General features: G+C 36.1%; 2 protein-coding genes across 3 annotated transcripts in view; both read left to right on the forward strand.

The window, feature by feature from the left end:
- The first annotated feature begins 2,376 nt into the window (after nucleotides 1–2,376).
- Nucleotides 2,377–9,417, forward strand: LOC121252935. Its single transcript, XM_041152790.1, is given in 5 exon segments — nucleotides 2,377–2,749; nucleotides 4,022–4,921; nucleotides 4,924–5,054; nucleotides 6,877–7,756; nucleotides 8,963–9,417. Coding segments are annotated over 4 exon segments (1,896 nt in total). The 5' UTR covers nucleotides 2,377–2,749; nucleotides 4,022–4,080; the 3' UTR covers nucleotides 9,007–9,417.
- Nucleotides 9,418–11,509: 2,092 nt separating this feature from the next.
- The window catches only part of LOC121252936 (ABC transporter D family member 1-like), a 38,603-nt gene continuing 27,798 nt past the window's right edge, over nucleotides 11,510–22,314 (forward strand). The window contains exon 1 of one of the 2 annotated variants that reach the window (XR_005938307.1): nucleotides 11,510–11,786. The gene's annotated coding sequence lies outside the window, so the exon portion shown is untranslated. The remainder of the gene's footprint in view (nucleotides 11,787–22,314) is intronic. The other variant, XM_041152791.1, reaches the window with a different exon arrangement.

A 22,314-nucleotide genomic window follows, 5' to 3' on the forward strand; every position in this document is an offset into this window, starting at 1 on the left:
AGATCTATTTTTTTTATAAAAGACTTGCATAAAACTTGTTTATTTGATCAAGATCGCTTTAGAGCGGTCGGGCTGGTCCTTTGGCTTTAACAGCCCTCAATCAAAATTTGCCACATCAATAATTTTACCCAAGGCACAACGAACCTTATCACACCAGATCTTTCAGAAACCTTATCACATCTGATAGAAATCAATTCAACATTCTATTGTTCAAGCCTTCAACACCGCCGCATGACGGCATGAGTGCACTTTAGTAGCGTCGTTCGTCACCGTCATCCTCCAACCCCTCCATCACTGTCATCCTAACCGTCTACTACTATAAAAATCCATCGTAGCTGTCATATATGCCTTAAAAACACTCTACTTAAAAATCATAGATTTTTCAAATCAAAGGAGGATACATGAGAACATGCTTCTTAACAAAACTAAATAACATGTTTCGGTTCTAAAGATAAGCAAAAAACAAGATAATTAGGAAAAAAAAATTATCTTTGTGTTAGAAGGAAGAAGAGATTTGCAGAGGAGAGGGGGAGATCTAAGTGTTGAGAGGGAGCTTGCCGACAAAGAGATCTGCATAGAAGAGGGGGAGATCTGTTGTGAGATTTGGACTGAAGGGCTGCTTGTTGGTTGAAGAAGAGAACTGAGATAGAGAGAAATGAGTGTGAGAGCTGAATTTTTTCTTGTATACAGTCTCATTGTAGTGTAAATGGAATGTTTACATGGAATTAAATTGCTATTTTTTGGTGGAGGTCAGCCCGACTAATTATAAGATTAACTCTTTATTTAAAACTTGTATCTAACACTACTACTGTTCGAAACTATGCTTAAGATATTGAATGTCATTAGACAAGAAGTATGGGGACTGTTATGTAATTTTGGGTGTCTCCAATTCAAACCAATGAGAAAAAGAAAGAAAACAGGCGTGTAAGAAACTGGGACCAACCCACCCATACCCCAAAGAGAAAATAAAGGGGAAATCGCACACTGTGATCGCAATTATAATAGCAGTATTATGAAGCTGGTCCAGTCCACTCTTCCTCAAAAAAACCTTCACTTTCATTTTCAAAACTATTTCTTCACACGCGCTCTCACTCATATTTTTTTTTGTAATCTTATTAATTTTTTATAATTCATAATAAATAAATAAAATTATAAATAAATTTAAAGTATGGATGCGTGATTCTCTCGTCTGATTTTAAATTATTATGATATTTTATGTTAAGATGAAAATACAATGTTATTTGTTTTTCTAAGGTATCTAATAAATTTCTTGCTTTTGTATAAATGCAGTGTAGATTCAAAAAATTAAAATCTCGTTTGGATAGTGAGATGAGATGAAATGTGATAGTTTTAAATAAATTGAATAAAATATTATTAGAATATTATTTTTTAATATTATTATTGTTTTGAGATTTGAAAAAATTAAATTATTTATTATATTTTGAATGAAAATTTAAAAAAATTATGATGATGATATGATATGAGATTGATTTAGAGTGTTTTTGTATCCAAATGAGGCCTAAATGTGATTTGCAAATAATATAGATCTCAATATTAAATATTGAAATATTCTTATAATGCGTTTATATTTTTTCTCGATTGTAAAAAGATGTTTGATATTAAAATTTATGGGCTATCGTAAACTTTTTATCTAATCCATTTTTCCTTATTTAATTAATTCCATTATTTCTACCGGACTATATTGCATATGAAATTCTACGTAACAATTTGAAATCATACCTTTGAAATAGAGGTGTGTGTTTTGCTTTGAATTTATGAAAGTGGTGGGAATTAATAGATAAAAAAAATTAATAAACTGTTATTAAAATAATCACTATTTAAATATAATCATCAACCTTAATATAACACATTTGTAATAATAAAATGTCTCAAATTACATAAGAAAAATGCTATTTATAATTATAATAAGTGATGTGTTAATTATTAAAATGGTGAAAATTTTAAACTTTGAAATTTAAATTAAAAAGAAAGAAGTTAATAAAATAAAATGTTAAGAAATTATTAAGATAAATTGAGTTGAGATTAAAGTTAAAAAATTAAATAAAATATTATTAAAATATATTTTTTAATATTATTTTTATTTTAAAATATTAAATTATTTATTTTATTTTATATAAAAATTTAAAAAAATTATAATGACGGATAAAATTTTTTTAAAACTTGAAATTTTAATGATGAAAGTAAACCAGGTTAAAGTGTCCGAAAGCCTGGCGTGGCTTGTCCCCAGCCTAGCGTGACTGCAGTTGACGGAGGTAGCGCGTGGGAAAAATGGATTCGTTCTTTTGGGAAACTTCATAAATTGAACGTTTCGGTGTGGGGTTGAAAGTTTAAACTTTTAAAAAAATAGTGTGCAATTTGCCAAATTTCATAGTGGGGATCTTCTCAGGCTGTCAGAATCAAAACCCGAAGACACAAAACACCGTTATATGTTTGGACAGGGAGGCACCACCACTGCCCGCTCCTTTCTCTCTCTTTCTCTTTGGTCTTTTATGCTCTCTTTGGTCTTTAGTTCCATGTCCGTTCGGCGACTGCAGCATAACTAGCAGAAGAGACTCACTCCCTCTATCGCAGAAACGAAAATATAGTCTGCTTTCAAGCATCCGAGAATAATCTAGAAAAGCTCTTCTTTTTTTCCTTTTTCTTTTCTCTTCATCGGTTTGGCTAAGGAATTTCTTTTAGTTCATTCTTCTACCGTTGTTTTCGTCTGTACGAAGCGGGTTCGTCCGAGGTATCTACTTTTTTGTTTCACAATCTGTCTCTGTTTTTCTTCTTTTGTTTTCGGTTTCACATGTGTTTTGCTATTTAAATTTGTCTCGCTGTTTATACTCGAGGTTCATTTTTATTTTTAATTATTTTCAGTTGTGGGTTGAATTTTACTGTGATTTGGGTAGCCTGGCTTTTGGATCTTATTTAAAAAGAACTTGATTTATCTATTTATTCTTTTTACTTATTTGCATAGATTGATGATTCATCATTTAGATCTAATTGAGGTTAAAAATGTAGCTTAGGTGGTACTGTTTTTTAGCACTAGAGTGGTCACCTCTATTTTCTTGGGTTTTCAATTATTTCGAGTATTCTGTTGTCAGAACGCTATTGTGAATTATTTGTCCGTCTTTATAGATGCGGCTATATCATATACTCTTGTTTTCTGTTTTAATTTTCTTGTTCGTTGAACTGGTAAAGATGCACGAAATCAGAAATTCGTTAAAGAAAATATATCTTTTTTTAAGGTAGGATGCTGTTGCTTCGGCATTTTGCAAATTGGGCTCTTGGACATTAATTTTTAACTTGTTTGCAGTGCATGAATATCGAATTGATTCAGTTTTTTGTGCGTCATATCATATATGGGTTTGATCTGTTTTTCTTTTTTGATTTTCTGTTGTTTCCATGGATTCAGTTATAATAATAATAAAACATAACTCGCACAGTCCACTAATTTTCCTTGTGGTTTGCATAGTTAGCGAGCTGTTAAATTTTTTTCTGTCTCAAAATAATGAATGTAATTTGTTGGTATGGCTAACTCTCTGCACCTACAATCTGTATTTCTGAGAATTATTAGTGTTAGGCAATATGCATCGGAACCTGTATGTAAAGTTGTGCGGCTGTATGCATCTAGAAAATCAGGCAATTATTTAGAATGAATATAATTTGAATAAGAGCAAGCCAGCAAAAACTAACTTTTGTGTTTTTTTTGTTAAGTAAAAAACTAACTTGTGTTTTTCCTAATAAAATAGTAAAAGTTAATGTTTTATCCAAACCTGTAGATTGGTTCGCAAAATATTGGTTATACATGATATAGGACAGTGATCTGTATTCATGAGTACTATTGTGGTCAAGTTCCAATGAAAGAATCCTTAATCCTTGTTTCAGTGGCTGCGGTATGTTCTCTTGCCACAAAATGTTAATGGAGCTTACAGTTGTAGCAGTTGGATGGTTTATTGATTTTGGTTGGCAGCTGACATTCTGCAATAAGCTAATCCAATATTTCATCTATATGCAGTGTTGAAGCACTTATTCAGTTCAGGTGGTCGATGAGGAACTAACTAGTCAAATAAATGAATGAGCATGGATAAAGTATCATCTGACTGCCCGTACCCAGGATGCTTCTTCTGTGTCATGAAAGAAGGGAATCCGAGCAAGCGCAGAGCAAGTATACTGAAGTTTTTTAGAGAACTTCCTTCGCAGGATGATGATGGTCAGGTTCTCCCAATCAGTGGTCTTTGGAACACTGCTATGGCACATCCAAATGACCCGGAGTTCATTGAGTTGGGAATATTTGAATGCATGGCTGAACTCATATGGAAGGGCCTAAAAAATCGCCGCTGGCTTTCTCATGACCAAAACATATATATTCCTTATTATGCTGCTCATGTAATTGGATCTTATACCATGAACATGGAAGAATTTGCGGAAAGTTCTGTTCATGCTGGAGTGATCCCTCCCCTAGTTGAACTTCTGAGAGGTAGGCTGACTTGGGTTGAACAAAGAGTAGCAGTTCGAGCTTTAGGGCACTTGGCTACATATTCCAGCACATTTTCTGCTGTAGCAAGTCATGGTGAGATACTTGAGCTTTCCATTCAACTAGCGATGAGCTCCCTGGAAATAGTTTACTCGCATTTTTACCAATATGTCGATAGAAGGCTAAGCTATCACTGTGATCTGCTTACACGTGGCATGGGTGGTGTTGAAATGGAGTCCAGGAAGGCGGAGGAATGGGCTAGCCAGTTACAGTGTTGGTCCCTTCAGCTCATTAATTGCTTTGCTTTTAAACCTGAGTTTCTTCCTAGTGTATGTAAGCCTGAATTCTTAATAAAGCTACCAGGCATGTGGGGTGGACTTGTTAATGAAAACTCACCTGCGGGTATTGGTTTGTTAAGAACAATCTGTCATCATAAGCTGGGTAGGGGCCTGTTGCTAGCTGTCCTGGCATCATTGAAGCATTGTGCAATATTGCTCGATCATCAGATGATTGGCAATATATGGCTATTGATTGCCTTCTTTGGTTACTACAAGACCCAAGTACATGTCATAAGGTATGTGGCTATTGATTGCCTTATTTGGTTACTACATATTGTGCTGCCTTTTCTTTTTCTCCAATGTGGATTGTTTAGCTTTGCTTTTGCCCTTGTGTGCTTAATATTTATCGTCCTAAGTTTTGTCCTTATATGCTCGAGTAAAATAATGACTGCTCTCATAAATTTTAGATGCAGATGTCCACCTAAGTTTTATATTAACTTCTATTTTGCCAAATCATTATGTTGAAAAATTTCACATATGATGTTTGAATTCAATTTTTATCGTGGATGTTATAGACCTAAAAAGTACGATATATAAAGCATTTTGAAGGCTTGGAAGTTTTCAGCATCATTGTGTTGTGTGTTATTCTTTTCTCACTATAAGTTATTCTGTTTACTTGGAAAGCCGTTCACATATGGGTTCCTATAACTTCGCTAGGTACCCTTAGCACGTGTGATGCGAGCCGGTCAAGCTCTTTGAGGGCCCGTTTGGATAGTGAGATGAGATGAGATGAGATGGTTTGTGAATAGTAGTGAGATTATTAGTTGAAATTAGATGAGATGAGATGAGATGATTTCATCTCACCTTTGTATCCAAACGGGCCCTGAATTTTTTTTTGAACAGGCGCATCTTTAGTTCTCATATACAATGAGGTGACTAAGATTTGAACATCACCATAGTCAAATTTAGATTTTGTTTGATGTAATGGTTGTATACATAAACCTCAGCACTACATGTTACCCTCGTTGTGCATATTGAATGATGAAAGTTAGATCTAGTGGATCTACTCAAATTTCAATTTAAGTTCCAGCTGTAAAAGCAGGTATGACCACCTGCTATGGCATTGCAGGGTAGATCTTCATCTATACCGGCTCTTTAACCAAAAACATGATCTAATTCTTTCATAGACAAGCAATCTTGTGGTTGAGAGGAGCTCATATCGGCTTGACCATCAAAAAGTTGTACAGTGGATTTGTAGGTTATCTTTTAGTTTATGATACAACTGTTAAATGTGTTTAATAATTTGCTTCTTAACATAGTGCCTGAGGCAACTCCTGACTTATGATTTCAGTGGCTTTTGAGGTTTTGCATTGAACCTTCAGGTTCAATTCTATGCTCACAACAAGAGTATAAAAATTTTGTTAGACATTTTCCTTTCACCTTAAGGCTCACCATATGTCTACAACATGTGCCTGATATAAGCTTCTTTTCAACCTCATAGCCTTTTGTTTCCTTGTGTTCACATCTGTTGCTTGCTTGTTGAATTTAGATTGTATGATTAAAGGTGAAAAACATGCTGCCATGCTAATAAGTATCTTGAGGAATAGCTCATAATTCAGTCAGGCAACATATTGAATATTTCCATCATCCATTCTTGTCTCTTGATGAATTGAAGACTGTTTTGATATAGAGACATGCATGGTTAATGTTTGCATCTCACCTACTTCAGGCCTACAAGAAACTTTACTTCATTATAGGCTCCTTTTTCAGTTTTATTTTATTGAACATATAATTTTTCTTTGAGAAACTCAATATCGAAACACTCACCTTGTTATTTTATACTAGGACCTGTTGTTGGTGACATTATTTTAGGTTTCTTCTGCCTCAAATGCTGTAAACAACGGCACACTCTACATTTCAGGACCTTTTTCATTCAAAATGTAATATGGTTTGCTTGGCATTGCTTTTGCCAATCATATCATCTTGTTGAGATATGATTAGGTGAACACCAAGATAGATTGTCTTCTTAGGAAGAAAGCAACCTACTTTTGATTTTTTCTCATTCTAAGTATGGACTCAGCTATTACCTGTTTTATGCCTTCCCAATTTCTTTTTCAGGTGATCGATAAGGCAGTACCAGCACTTGTAGACCTAGCAGAGATATCAGTTCTAGGTGATCACAAGAAGCTCGGTGATTCCATTTTAAATGTTCTTCAGGAATGCATTCAATCACAAGGGACTGGACGTAACTCTCTCAGCAACCGCACAAAAGAACAGATCGAGGAACTACTAAATTCGAGGCAGAGACTGAAATGGGAAAAAAGCATGCCAAAAGAGGATCTCCACATTAAACAGGCAGCAGCACTAGTGGTCAAGCTTGAAGGGAATTCCCTTTTTTCATCAGGAAATATATCTGGAGCAGCGTTAAAATACTCAGAAGCATTGGCATTGTGCCCAGTGAGATCCAAAAAAGAGAGAGTGGTTTTGTACAGTAATCGAGCTCAGTGTCATCTTCTGTTGCAACAACCCCTGGCTGCCATAAGTGATGCTACACGTGCTCTTTGTCTACACAACCCTCTTAACCGTCATGCCAAAAGTCTGTGGAGAAGAGCTCAGGCATATGACATGCTAGGCTTAGCTAAGGAGAGCTTATTGGATGCCATTTTGTTTATAAATGAATGTTCTCAATCAAATGACCCTGATCTCTCATTAAGGCAAAATAGGGTTCCTGACTATGCTGAGCGATTAGTGAAGAAGCAGATGCGTGCTGCTTGGTTATTTAGGGAGGCAGCTATCAAACATGGGGGTGTCCACTGTGAGGGTGATGCTGGTGACATCTATGGCCAAGATACTGACGATTCTGAGTGGGAGACAGCTAGTGAAAGTGATATAGGAAATGATGGAAGGGATGACATGGGCGCCGATGATGATGATGATGATGGTGCATGGAAGAATGATGATGAGAGGAAAGATAAATATGACAAGCCTTCGATGAAAGGTACCGTTTGAGATTGCTAATATGAGTATATTTTTATGTACTTGGTATATTGGAACTCTGAGAATGCTTAGCCAAATGGTTCGTATGTGGAGTGTACCCCACAATCTGACGGGCCCTACCCATGATATTATCCTAACTGCCAATCTAATCAGGCTCACCCTGACATTCATCAAATATTTTTGTGGTCAAAGATGAATTGAAGTGAGGCTCAGGAAGATTCTAATAATTTGTTTCTGGCAACTGATGACTTTCTGGAAACAGGAAAGAAAGAGAGGAAATAAATACTTAATTTGTGTTGGTATAATGAAATTAGTACTGGACTATGACCTGGTTAAAATGCTTTATATATGTAGCAAAGTATAAATCAACAAGAGCAGCCCTTCTACTTAAAAGAAAAAGGAAAGAAAGAAAAGAAAAGACCATACCTTTTGCTTTCTGGCTATTTTCAAGTTCCTCCTTTGCTTTTCTGTTTTTCCTAAATTGGCATAGTAAACCTTTTGTGAAGAGACACAAAGTTCTTATTTTATTGACAGGGAGTGATTGATGATGGTGATTACCTAGTACAAGGAGTTCTGGAGAAATGAAATCTTTTCAAATCAAACATCCATCTATTAGAACAGTACCCTAAATATATCAAATTTCAATCTAATTTTTGGGTAGTACACCGATATTAATTCCATGAGCAGGTGCCAGTAATCTACAAATACCTTTCTGTGAAGTGTAAAATGGAAAACTGAGTTGACTTATTGGTGGTGACCAGATGGTTAGATATAAGCTTGTTTGCACTTTTTATTTTGAACCATATCTTGCAGCAGGTTTGGTGTAAATAGATTCAGATTTTATCTTGTAGCTTAGGAAATATTCTTCTCCTTGATCAAGGACTTCGACTATATATCAAAAAAGCCTAGAACTATACATTAAATAGGACAGGATGACTATTCCCCTTAAATGTTTGTCTAAAGTTTAATATTGTAACCTTAATTTTTGCAATTGTGAATTGAAATAGAAGCAGTTCATTTTGGAGGCAGCTGCAATCTTCATCATGGTTATCATTTACCTTATACATGCTCCACATGTTCCTTTCTTTAACAAAAATTTTGTTTTCCCTTTGTTTTAAATGATGTTTTACTCTTGAAGGAAGTTTTAACCTGTGCTTATTTTGTTCCCTTACATCTTTCCCTATTGGACTCCTGAATACTGTGTTAGAACCTTGTTATGGAACAGACATAAAGCATGGATACAACGAATGAACGTCATTGAATGCAAAGCAGAAACACTTGCTGTAAACTATCAAGGCCCCAAATTAAGTAGCTTGGGGTTATGAGATTTTATGTTCAGCACCTACAGCGGCGGCCACCTCGATGCATTGGAAATTGTCTTCTTTCTCGTATCAATTAGTTTGGGAAGGAAATATGCTTTTTGGTATTTTTGTTTGACAGTGATAACAGCTTGTTTAATCTTTCTTTTTGCATTGCCATACCTGATTTTTTACCTTTTTTTTTAAATGTTAAAAGGCAACTGTAGAAAATGTTAAGATGTGGAGTCTAGAGCAAATATTGAGTTAAATTATGTGATTGTTTTTCAAGTGATTTAAGAGGCTTGTACATACGAAACCATGGGCTATTGAATTCGAACTACATCTTTCTGAATTTGAGTGATGACATGATTTTCATCTGGCATGTTCCTTATAAGCTTTCAGCTGAAAGACTCTACATGATCATTTTTCCCCTAGGTCTTGTTTGGTTACACAGTTCAGATAGGATGAGATGAGATGTTTTGTTGAAAGTTAAATAAAATATTGTTAGAATATAATTTTTTAATATAATTTTTATTTAAGAATTTGAAAAAGTTAAATTGTTTATTATATTTTATGTAAGAGTTTAAAAAAGTTATAATAATGAGATGAGATAAGATGAAATAGTTTTGTATATCTAAACTGGGCCTGTTCATGTCCCTCTGCACATTGTCACTGCAACTTCTTGGTGGTCCTTGTGAACGACCCCTAACTTTGAGGGGTGCCCTTTTTTATTTTTTCCGTGACTGCCTGCATGGCTGTATATGCCATACATGAGATTACATTCGTAGTGTGGAAAGATAGAAATCAACATTGCAGAAGGTGATGTGGTTGGAATATGACACAAATACATTGAAAAACAACAAAAATGAGAAACTGAGGGTCGTACGCAAAAGTAAAAAAAATGAGAAACTTTTGGGGTCACTTTTGAAAGATAGGGCAATTTGATGTGCTCCTTGGGGTAAAGAGGATAAGACTGACCCGAACGTGTTGGGGCCTACCTACGCTGACCAATCCTCCACGCGAAGAAAAGCAAAGGCCCTCAAGTTCTCAACTCAGCTCAGCGCAGGGGTACTGCACATCCCAAGGGGTTGTTACCAAGTACTGCGCGCAATCAAACGTCATGCCATCGGCAAGCGCGCTCGACCAGCAGGCAACTCGCCCGCGTGGCTGTCCTACGTTCGTCTCATCTTGTTTGGATAAAGATAGGTTAGTATCTCCTATCCATTTACCTCTTTTTTTTTTTTTTTTTCTTAATAATTGAAGATGTTAAAAAAAATTTAAAATAATAATAATAAAATAAATATATAAGTAATAAATAAATAATAAATAATAATAATCCTATCACTTTGTTTTGTCTCTTTTCATGTTTAAGTCCACTAATTTTGATTTGATTATCCCTGTAACTCTAATCAGAAGATTAGACATGGTACTTTGAAATACCTAGCACGTACAGCATTTAATATTATTTAGAAAAATAGATACAAATAATAAAAAAAGCATCCTGATTTCCTCCGAAACCCTTTTAGCTACTCTGAACATTGAGAAGCAGTTGACTTTGTTGACGTAGCACTTCTTGGACATCTATGAACGAGCAATGCACAAATTTCAAATGAAAAAATAATAAACTTATAATTAGTCGATAATTATTTTATAACTCTATTTAAAATGAAGAATAATTATGTAAAAATAAAAATATTTTTTAATAAAATTGTATAACTACATTAGTTGATTTGAAGTAAGTGATAAAATAATTATAAAAGAGTTGTGGTTATATCATTTTCCTTATAACATGAGTATGTAAGGCAAGTGTAATGTTTTAAGAAATATTATTCTTTTTTTTCCTAATCATTAAGAAATATTATTCATCTTAAGTTTTATTATTTTTAATGATATGTAAATATTTTAACTTATTTTATATTAAAGTTTAATAACTTTAATTATATAAAGTTATTAAAAATATATCACATCAATGTATATGATTAAATATAAAAAATAAATAGGATTTTATTCTTATATTTTTTTAAGAGTAATAATACACATAATTATATAAATAATTCTTTATATAATTATGTTTTAAATTGAAGACATTTTTATAAATTATTTTATGAAAATAATTAATGCAAGCTTTACCGGCACTGAAAGGTTGAAATAAAAACAAGCAAAAAAAAATCTTTGTTCAACTACAAAATTTGGAAAAGAACAGTACTACTCTGCCTAAGAGTAGATCGTTACTTGTGACCACTAAGCAAAAATTATTTTCTTTTATTTTTTAATTTTTTTATCATTTTAAAATATTTTAAAAAAATAAAAAATATTAATATATTTATAATCACTTCTTTAACTATTAAATAACAAAAAAAAATTAAAACGTAATAAAATATATTAAATGTCAAAATGAAAATGTAAATATTTTTCTTTAGAAAAAGTATCCTAGTTACGTTTTCTCGTCACCACCCTCGTCATTAAACCATTTGCTATAAACTCGTACAACTCGCTCTCTTTCTCTCTCTTCCTCTGCTCTTCGATTCGGAGTTTGGTTGTTCTTCGGCCATTCATACGGTTAACTTGGATTTAAAAATACTAGGGTTCTAGATCGTCCCTTCCGCGGAAGATCTTTGTATCCGCCTGATTCATTGTCTTAGACGCTGGGCTTAGACTGGCAGATGGGAGTGAGACAGAAGATAAGGAGCTCCATTTCTTATGGCTGCGTTTCTGTTTCTTGCTAATTATGAGGTACAGGAAATAGTTTACTTTGTGCCTTGTGGAACTCGAAATTCCTTTGGACTCCGGAATTGAATACCTCTTTTAAGGACTGTAGATTGAATTCCTCTTTTTCAAGTATTGTGCTATTACTTTTATGGATAATGTTCTTGCATGGTGATCTATATTGTTGAAATTATATTTGCTAGGTTGTTGAAGTTATTTTTTTATCTTGTATATGACATAGGCTAGGCAAGCGGGTGCGACGCGCAGCTTAATTAACAATGAATATTCAAAAAACATACACGCAAAAAAGGAAAACAAAAATGAAGTAATATCTTGTGCACTTCTTACAATAATTACGCTGATAGAGTACTCACGCCATCCTTACTCCATGTTGTGGTAAGACGAGAGTACCATGCCATCCATACTATGGGAGTACCTAATAATTTTCCAGAAGGAAAGAGGTACTTGAGAAGTAAATACTCACATAAAAATAGCCTTTTCCAAATTATATACTTCGACGTGCAATTTCCTTCAAAGGATTTATCAGGTTTTATGACAATGGTTATATATTGCTTCATGCTGTGATGGGAATCTAGTAATGCCTAAAGTTTTATTGACAAGTAATAACTAATTCGTTTTTGAATAATAGGCATAGCCCATGTATGCAGGAGTAATGTATAAACTTAGTCAGAGCATTCTTTAAGGTATAGAATTTCACCATGATATGGTTTTATATCCAATATCATAGAGTGGAAGATGTGATGAAGAAGAATTGCATGAAGGTTTTGTCTGGTTTTGTGCCAGTGGTGTGATATATATGCTTATCTTACTGTGATATAATGCATTTCAACTTAGATTTAGTTCATCATGATCTGATTTTAAGTCCATTGGATTTGTTTTTTAATTACAATTGGATGTTTTAATGGGGAAGATAAGCATGACACACACAAAAAAAGAAGAGTAAAAGCCATAGTAAGCCATGCGACACAAGAACGACATGTAATGTGCCCAGAGTCACACAGTGCAGGCACCATGTGTAAAACCCACTTTCGTTGTATGATATATAATTGGCATGGGAAATTTCCTTTTTCAGTGGATTGGATGTAGGAAAAAACAGAATGATCTGATTGAAATTCCTGTATCAATTATAGCATTCCTTTTTCCTAATGAAGTGTTTGGCCTTTTTAATCATAAAAGAAGGGTGTTATGCTTTTGAGCACCCAACTAATCTCTATGAACATTTAAGGAATTGCATAGGATTTCTAATTTGGGTAATGCATCCTGAAATGTCTTGATAAGTGTAGCAATTTAAGTTTTGGGACAAACCATACAAACTAGACGAAAAATTTGAGAAACTTTTTAGACTTATAGAAACTATACGAAAAACCATGTATCAACTTATTTTAGACTTATAGAAACTTGGAGTGGGGGAAACAAGTGCATTCCACTCATCCAACTGTTATGATGGTGAAGATGCTAATGGCTATTTTAGCATTTAAGTATTGTGATGAATTACATTGATGCAAATAAGATGAATTACATTGATGCAAATAAGTGTGCACGAAACAGATAGGGTGTGGTGGGGGGAAAGGGATTGTTTGTGCACACCGTCCTCTAGTGTAAGTCTAACTTACTTCTTCAGTACGGCCATTGAATGCACTCTTCTTTACTTTTTTTTTTTTTTTTTTATTGGCAAATAGAATTTTATGGAAAATAAGAATAGGCAAGAGCCCAAGTACACGGGACATGCATAGGAGTGTCACCTATGCATGATAATCCAGTAATACAAGAACTTATGAAAGTTCACACCATTAAAACCAAATACAATCGACCAATGGTGTAAAGTAAAGAAAATTCTGAGCTCATCCATTGACCGCTCACGATCATCAAAGCTTCTTTCGTTCTTCTCCCTCCAAAGGCACCATCATAGGCATAACAGGACCATTTTCTTGATTGCTGCAATTTGTGAATTACTTGAAAACCTCTCCAAGTTGCTAGAAGATCATTCATCCTTTTTGGCATTACCCAATCTAGTCCCACTCTAGCAAAGAAGTCATTCCTAGGACGTAGCAATCTCACTGTGAAGTAGTAGATGATCAACAGACTTCCCACTCTTTTTGGACACGCATCACCAATCCATGACAATGATCTGGTGTTTTCTTGGGTTGTCTAATGCAAGGGTCTTCCCTGAGGAAGCATTCCATATAGTAAAGATTATCTTTATCCTAGTCTAGCTTGACTTCTTCAATATGGGCAACTGAATCAAGACGTATGATGATCTCTTTCAGGTGTCCTCTACTTATGGTCTGAAAATTTGAGATGCCACATGTTGCAATGGGGTATTCTGGTCTTTGGTACATGCTGCTCTATCCATTATATTCTGTCCTCTCTATCATTCATTAGGCGAACTTGACTTGGAAATATTATCTCTGATGGCTAGTTTATTGTTCTTATTGTCTTTAATTGTTCATGTTTTTTATTTTATTTTTATTTTTATTTTTTTACTGATAAAAAAAAAAATTGTTCATGTTGTTTCATAATGCCTTGGTTATTGACGAAGCTATATATATTCCATACATGCTATGAATGATTGCTGCCAATGACAATCTTTAAGCACACGAACCTTATGCGATGCTCGTTTGTTGGTTCTAAATTGGAATCTTCAGCCTCCCAAAATTATGCCTCTCAGTGGCTTTTACATGTGATGGAGCATGGTTAACAGCATTCTCCATTTAAAGGTTTGTGTAATCCTTTGGAGTGGATTGGGTGGAGAGTTTAAATTTCACCTAGTCAATTGGGACAATATATGTTGTCCGATCTCAGATCTCAGGTGGTGGGTTGGGAATTCAGAATCTAAGGATGTTCAATTGGGCGCTTCTCAAGAAATGGTGTGGCACCATCACAATGAGAGGGAGTCCTTTTGTAAGGATGTGATTGATTCTAAATATGGTGGTTCTTTGGGACAATGGTGCTCCATGGAGGTGCAAGGGTTTATGGTGTTGAATGGTGGAAAAACATTAGAAGATGGAGTATTTTATCGACACACAAGATTTATGGTGGGAGATGGGTCCAGGATTAGATTTTGGCATGACATTTGGCATGGAGTTAGGGCCCTTAAGGACACCTTTCTGATTGTATATAGAATTGCGTGTAGACAAGAGGCTTCGGTTGCAGAGGTTATGGAGATTTCGGGTGGTTCTCTTCAGTGGAATGTTAACTTTATTAGAGCTGCTCATGATTGGGAAGTTGGGTTCTTTGCAGATTTCTTCAGCCTATTGTATTTCATGGGGTAAGAAATCAAGAGGTAGATAATATGTGGTGGGTTCCATCCGAAAAAGGAAAATTTTCTGTCCATTCCTTCTATAGGTTCGTTATTGATCAAGAAAACAATTTTGTCCTTGGGAAGAACATTTGGAAGACAAAGGCCTCTCAAAAGGTTGCTTTCTATGTATGGACTGCATCATTGGGGAGGATATTGGCAATGGAAAAACTATGAAAAGGGTGTATCATGGTAATTGACTGGTGTTGCACGTGCAGGAAAAGTGCCAAAACAACTGAGCATTTGCTTCTTCATTGTGAGGTAGCCAGGGTTGTGGTATGATTTTTTCAGCTGGGTTGGAATGGCATGGATAATGCTGGGGAGGGTGGTTGATCTCCTAACCAGCTAGAGAGAAGTTTATTTATTAAAAAATTATTTCTTTGGGCAATAGTTATTGATTTTAATGGTCTCAATGTTCATGAATTCCTTGTATCTATGTCTCCCTCCTTTTCTAAACTAGGTTCCTCCTCTTGTATATGACCTGTGTAATTGGGTTTTTGCCTAGTTTGGATTAGTCAATTAGAAGCCACTGAGACTTAGCATTTGGTAAGTAGCCAATGTGGGACTTTAGCACTCATGACTACCTTTTTAACTTATCCAGTTTGTGTGAGTTATTCCTTTTCCCAATATGGGATGGGGATGTTATAGTTTGTGGTACCTTGAGAGCTCACATTGCAAATTTAATGCCATCTAGTGTCGTCTATGTAGTTGACAGTTTTTGTCTCATTTATGTTATCCATATACATGATCTACTTATTATCGTATCATCATAGTGTGATATCCTTTGTGATATAGCTTGATATGTCAAATTGCTAAGAAACTGAGAATGCTTAGAGAACTTTGTTGGAAAACTTGACTCTGTGAGTTCAACCACTTTTAATTATTAGTATGCCCAAAATGTCTATACAAAGGAAAGTAGGTCAAATGCTATACACGGAAAAACATCTAACTGATCCATGTTATTTAGCCTATATACATGGTAATATATCTATACAGCTAATATTAATAGAGAAGTCCTAAATTGTATAAACTCTTAAATTGTATACGTTAACAATCCCCTTCAAATTGATGCTGGTAAGTCAACCAACAACAATTTGCCAACCAAAAATTGATGCCGCTGTCGAGTCATTGCTTTGGTGAAGACATTGGCCACTTGGAGATCCGAAGAAATGTAAGGAAGAGATATCAATCGACTCTCCAAGGTATCTCGGATAGAATGACAATCAACCTCAATGTGTTTGGTGTGTTCATGGAAATGGGATTGGTGGCAATCTGAATAGCACTAGTGTTATCAGCATGAAGAGGGGTAGAAGTAGTCTGAGGAAACTCAAGCTCCTCAAGAAGACCGTTTAGCCATATAATCTCAGAACAAGTAGTAGATATGACACGATACTCGGCCTCAGTTGAGGATTTAGAAACACGATCTTATTTCTTACATCTCTAAGAAATTAAGGCATCACTTAAAAACATACACCAACCCGGAGTAGATCGACGTGTATTTGGACACTTAGCCCTATTAGCATCACTATAGGCCACAAGTTGAAGAGATGATCCTGTAGGAAAGAATAACTTACGAGCAGGAGAACCTCGAAGATAGCGGATGATGCGTCGAACTGCAGTAAGATGGAGATGCCGAGGAGAGGACATAACATGACTGACTTGATGAACGGCATAGGAGATATCAGGGCGAGTAGAGGTCAAGTAGATGAGACTCCAAACCAGGCGCCGATAGAGAGTAGGATCATCCAGAAGGTCCCCATCATCTTTCCTGTATTTGACATTTTCCTCCATAGGAGTATCAACAGTAGAAGTGTTCTCCAAACTAGCCAAGGTAATAAGACCTTGAATATACTTATGCTGGTTTAATAAAATACCATTGGCCTGATGATGTACTTCCAGTCCTAAGAAGTATGTGAGCTGGCTAAGATCTTTCATATGGAAAGTCGCATGCAAAAGCTGCTGAAGCTTAGTAATCAAACCACAGTCAGTGCCAGTAATGATAATATCATCCACATAAATCAAGAGAAGGACTATACCCGATGCAGACTTGTGGAAGAAGAGAGAAGAATCATACTGACTTTGTGTAAAACTGAAGGTAAGAAGTGTACTGTGAAACTTCTCAAACCAAGCCCGGGGAGCTTGCTTGAGCCCATACAGAGAATGCCTTAGCTTACAGACATTATGAGGAGAAGAAGTAATCATACCAGAGGGAAGCTTCATGTAGATCTCTTCTTGGAGATCATCATGAAGAAAGGCGTTCTTTACATCCATTTGATATAGTTGCCACGACTGTGAAGCGGCAATAGCTAAGATAGTTTGAGCTGTGGTCATTTTGGCAACATGAGCAAATGTCTCCTCATAATCAATCCCATATTCCTGTTTGTTTCCCAGAGCTACTAGGCGAGCTTTGAACCGATCCAAAGAGCCATCAAAACGAAGCTTTACAGAGAAAACCCATTTGCTCCCAATAGGCTTGACTGTAAGGGGCAAGGAACAATATCCCAAGTGTGATTCTCCTCAAGTGCTTGAAGTTTTGTTTGCATTGCATTTTGCCAACACTCATGTTCTATGGCCCGTTTGTAGGAAGAAGGAATGGAAATAGAGGATAAAGTAGCCACGAGAGAGACAGTGGAAGAGAAACCATACCAACCAATCAGGGGGTCGAGAAGGGTGAGTAGACCGGCGAAGAGTGGTGGAAGCAGAAGCAGGAGCAGGTGCAGGAGTAGGATCAAGCAAAGTGGAACAGACTCATGTCGACTATGTCTTTCATACACAAAACTAGGTTTGAACCTTTTCACAATTGTCGGGGAATCATAAAAGATAGGCAGAAGAGATAAAGATGCAGATGACAGCTCAGCATGAGATGGAAAGAAATATTGATTTTTAAAGAAAACCACATTCCTAGAAACACATATACGACGAGCATGGGGATCATAACAAACGTAACCCTTTTGAGGTATAACATAACCAAGAAAAGCACACACTTAACAGATTGAGCAGTAAGCTTATGTCGTTCATGAGCAGGAAGATGCACAAAACAAACACATCCAAATGTTCGAAGATCAGAATATGAAGAAGAGTGACCAAACAGCTTAAAGAAGGGATAAACATGATGTAACGAGAGGGAAAGCTATTGATCAAATGAACCGAAGTAGAAAGTGCCTTACACCAAAAACGAGGAGGAACAGATGATTTAAGTAAAAGGGTTCTTACCACATCAAGAAGGTGACGATTTTTCCTCTCAGCAACACCATTTTGTTGTGATGTCGAAGGACAAGAACGCTAAGAGATGATCCCTTTGCTTTGAAGAAAGTTCTGAAACTCATTAGACATGTATTCGCCACCAGAATCAGAATGCAAGACCTTGATGCTGGCAGAGAATTGAGTCTCAAGAAGTGCAAGAAAGCGCTTAAATACTGAAAAAACTTCGGCCTTAGTCCGTAAGAAGTAAACCCAAGCAAAGCGACTATAGTCATTAATGAAAGTAACAAAGTACTTGTAATGCGCATGAGAAACAACAGGTGCAATTCCCCAAACATCACTATGAATAATATCGAAACATTGTGAGGTACGAGATGCATGATGAGGAAAATGTAGAACTTTACTTTTGCCAAGTTTGCATGATGTACAATCAAAAGAAAGATCAAGAGAAGAACATGCTTTATTTCCTAATAAACCAGAATTAAACAAAGTACGAAGTACATTAGAGTTTGGGTTGCCTAGACGTCTATGCCATATCTTATTTTCAGAACTAACAACATTACATGCAAAGGAAAGTAAAGGAAAACTAGAAATAATGGTGGAAGGAAAAATGTGAAGAGGAAAGAGTCGTCCCCTGACACTTGATCCTGCACAACACAACTAGAATGAGAGAAATTGACATTACAATTATTATCAACCAATTGACCAACAGAAATAAGATTTGTGGATAGGTCAGGAGACACAAAAACATCAGTTAAGGAAGATGAAAGATCACCAACAACACTGATAAGCAGAGAACTGCCATCAGCGGTGTGAATTTTTAGATTTCCATCATAATTTCTGACATTGGAAAGAGGAACAATAGTATTGGTCATATGGTTAGAGGCTCTAGAGTCAAAATACCATGGCTTAGAAGAAACTTTATAATTATCTGAGAGCCCAAAAGCAGAAAAAGCAGAAATGATCATCTGTTGTACCATTTCAGGAGTGAGTGTGTTTGGGTTTGCTAAGGCTGTAGGAGTAAGAATAGGAACAATCGGCAAGGCATCAGGCAATGTAGCAGAATTAGAGGCACCAATGGAGGCATGATAAGCAATACCCTGCTTCCTTTTAGGTCGAATGGCACAAGCAGAGATGATATGGCTCTGTTTCTTGCAGTAGTTACAGAACTTAGGGCAATCCCGAGCAATATGACCAAAAACTTTACAACTAAAGCAATGGACAACACGCATGTCTCTACCCTTATTCCTCCCCTGTGCTGCATAAGCCATAGAAATAGGTGCACTAACATTAGCCCAATGTTCCATGACAGCTTGAGTTACAATACGTTGCTCCTCATGAAGAACTTCACTCAAACATGCATCCTGAGATGGTACAGGATGATGATTCATCAGATTAGAACGTGCAGTTTCAAAATCAGAACGGAGCTTCATCAAGAATTGATCTCTTGCTTGTTTTATGCACTGCTTGAATAGTAGAGAGATGTGCAGCGGGAACATTAGCATAAACAATATCTGAATAGGAAAAACCTGAAAACCGGTCGGGTGTTAGTTTTATTTTTACACCCACCAATAAAAGACAAGCACATAATAGATTTATAGAAATTACGGTGGGTATGCATCCAGGCAAACCTCCCTCTCTTTTCATCTTTCCTCCTCCCCGCATAGCCCTTTCTCTCTCTCGAATTTCTTCTTCTCCTCTCTCCTAAATTTTTTTCTGGTTTGCGATGAATGAACTGGTTTGCAATACTGGGCACACACACTCTGCACCCTAACAAAACTGATTTATGGAAAGCTTGGTTTGCAATACCACGCACGATTAAAAAAAAAAATTTAAAAAAATATATATTATATATTACATGAAAATTGAAACCGACGTTGGTTTTAGGGCAGGTCTGTGATATCTGAAGATCAAGGTTTTAGGACAATACTTTTCTCAGCATCCAAACATAAATTTAAAGGCAATGAAATTAGATAGAAACGCAGACAATACCCTCACAAATCTCTCGTCAATGGCCACAACTCTCTTGGACCTTGAGGAGCAACAATCGGAGGAGGGAGGGAGAGACAACGCAACAAGATTCTTGGTTGCAGGTCACTATTTGGGCTGAAATGAATTTCTAGAGGGAAAGAGAGCGACAGAGGGAGAGAGAAAGAGAGGGGGAAAGATTTGGAAAAAAAAATTATCTGTGTGCAAGTTTAGGCTATCTGAAATTATATTACCTACGTGTCAACTTGTGATTTATTGGTGTAAAATGTAACTACACACCCGACCGGCCTGAAGTTGCACTCATCTGAATAATTAGCCCAAAGATTTTGAAAACCAGAAAAATATTCCTCAATGGAGAGACTTTCCTGTGTGAAATTAGTCATCTCATACTCCAATTGAAAACGCCGAGCCATGTTGTCTTGATTGTAAACCTTATTTAGATAATTCCACATGGTAGCGACAATTTTATAAGGCCTCAGATAGAGAACAAGGTGAGGCTCAACTGAGCTTAGGATCCAGGTCATAACTCGAGCATCCTTGATTTCCCATTTAGACAAAGTCTCAACATCTTGAGGTGCGGGAACACTCCCATCAATATGACCCCAAAATTCTTTTCCTTTGACAAATAATTTAAATTGAAACTCCCAAGCAGAATAATTTTGCCAGTAAACCGAATATGAAACAAGTCTACTTTATCGGATGACATGATGTAGCCGGAAAAAAAAATTGCTGCAAGAAGCACTGAAATCAGGGAGTGCTGACAACACTCCAAACCCGAGAATAATAACAAAGATGCCGAAAGAAGTAACTCACCAAACCAAACTAGATGGCGCCGAAGAGTGAATCCCAAACCAGAAAAGTGAGCCAAAATCCAGAGGGCACTGAGAAAAAAATATAACCCACAAAGGAAAAAAAAAAAAAAAAAGACTTGGCCAAAAGTGAGAAAAGAACCAAAAAGCACAAGAAACCAACAATAATTCCTAGTTGCTGCGCTGAGCATCACAAAAAATTCCAAAAACCAACTTAGACAGCTCCAAAATCGCAACAACCTCAGATGGCGTCGAAAATTCACAAGAAAGCCTCAGAAGGTGCCGAAAGTGACCAGAAATATGGCACCGAGAATCATACGAAAGGCCAACCCGAGAAAGGAAAAAAAATATCGTAAATGGCAGGAAAACTATGTACCTGCTCTTGATACCATGTCAAATTTCTAAGAAACCGAGAATGCTCAGAGAACTTTGTTGGAAAACTTGACTCTGTGAGTTCAGCCACTTTTAATTACCAATATGCCCAAAATGTCTATACAAAGGAAAGTAGGTCAAATGCTATACATGGAAAAACATCTAATTCATCCCTGTAATTTAGCCTATATACATGGTAATATATCTATACAGCTAATATTAATAGAGAAGCCCTAAATTGTATAAACTCTTAAATTGTATACGTTAACATGATCATCTTCTTTTCCGTTTGTGGAACTATATGTTCTTGTTTTAGTTTGCAAGTATTGATTGCTAAACCCCAAGGGGTTGGCCCAAGTGGTGAAGGCTTTGGTCTTGGGGTATCACCCCCTTCAAAATCCAAGGTTCAACACCTCATGGGTGCAAACAATCCTTTGGGGCCATACCTCCTAGTTAAAAGCCAGTGATTTAACCAGTTCTGTGTAGGAAAACTTCCGAGGGTGCGGTGCACGGGACCAGGGTTTACTCTGCAGGAGTAGGTCCAAAGGGGCTGCCTTGGAGAGGTTCCCGACATAAAAAAAAAAAAAAAAAAAAGATATTGACTGCTACCTGTCCATATGCTGCACACTGAATTTCTAGCGATTAAATGTCAAATGAGGAAAATTAATGGAGGTCTCTATATTCTTGTTTAGTTGGCTTGTAAACTCTAGTTAGGTACTTATCATGTATACATACTTATCAAAAACAGCTTCTCATGTGTACATCCTGTGTACTTGGGATATGCTTTCTTTTCTTGCAAATAAAACTCCTTGATTGCCTATAAAAAAAAAATCTTGTTTTAGTTGGCTGATATCAACTGCTAACT

The sequence above is a fragment of the Juglans microcarpa x Juglans regia genome, chromosome 2S (genome assembly GCF_004785595.1).
Source record: "Juglans microcarpa x Juglans regia isolate MS1-56 chromosome 2S, Jm3101_v1.0, whole genome shotgun sequence".
Lineage (NCBI taxonomy): Eukaryota > Viridiplantae > Streptophyta > Magnoliopsida > Fagales > Juglandaceae > Juglans > Juglans microcarpa x Juglans regia.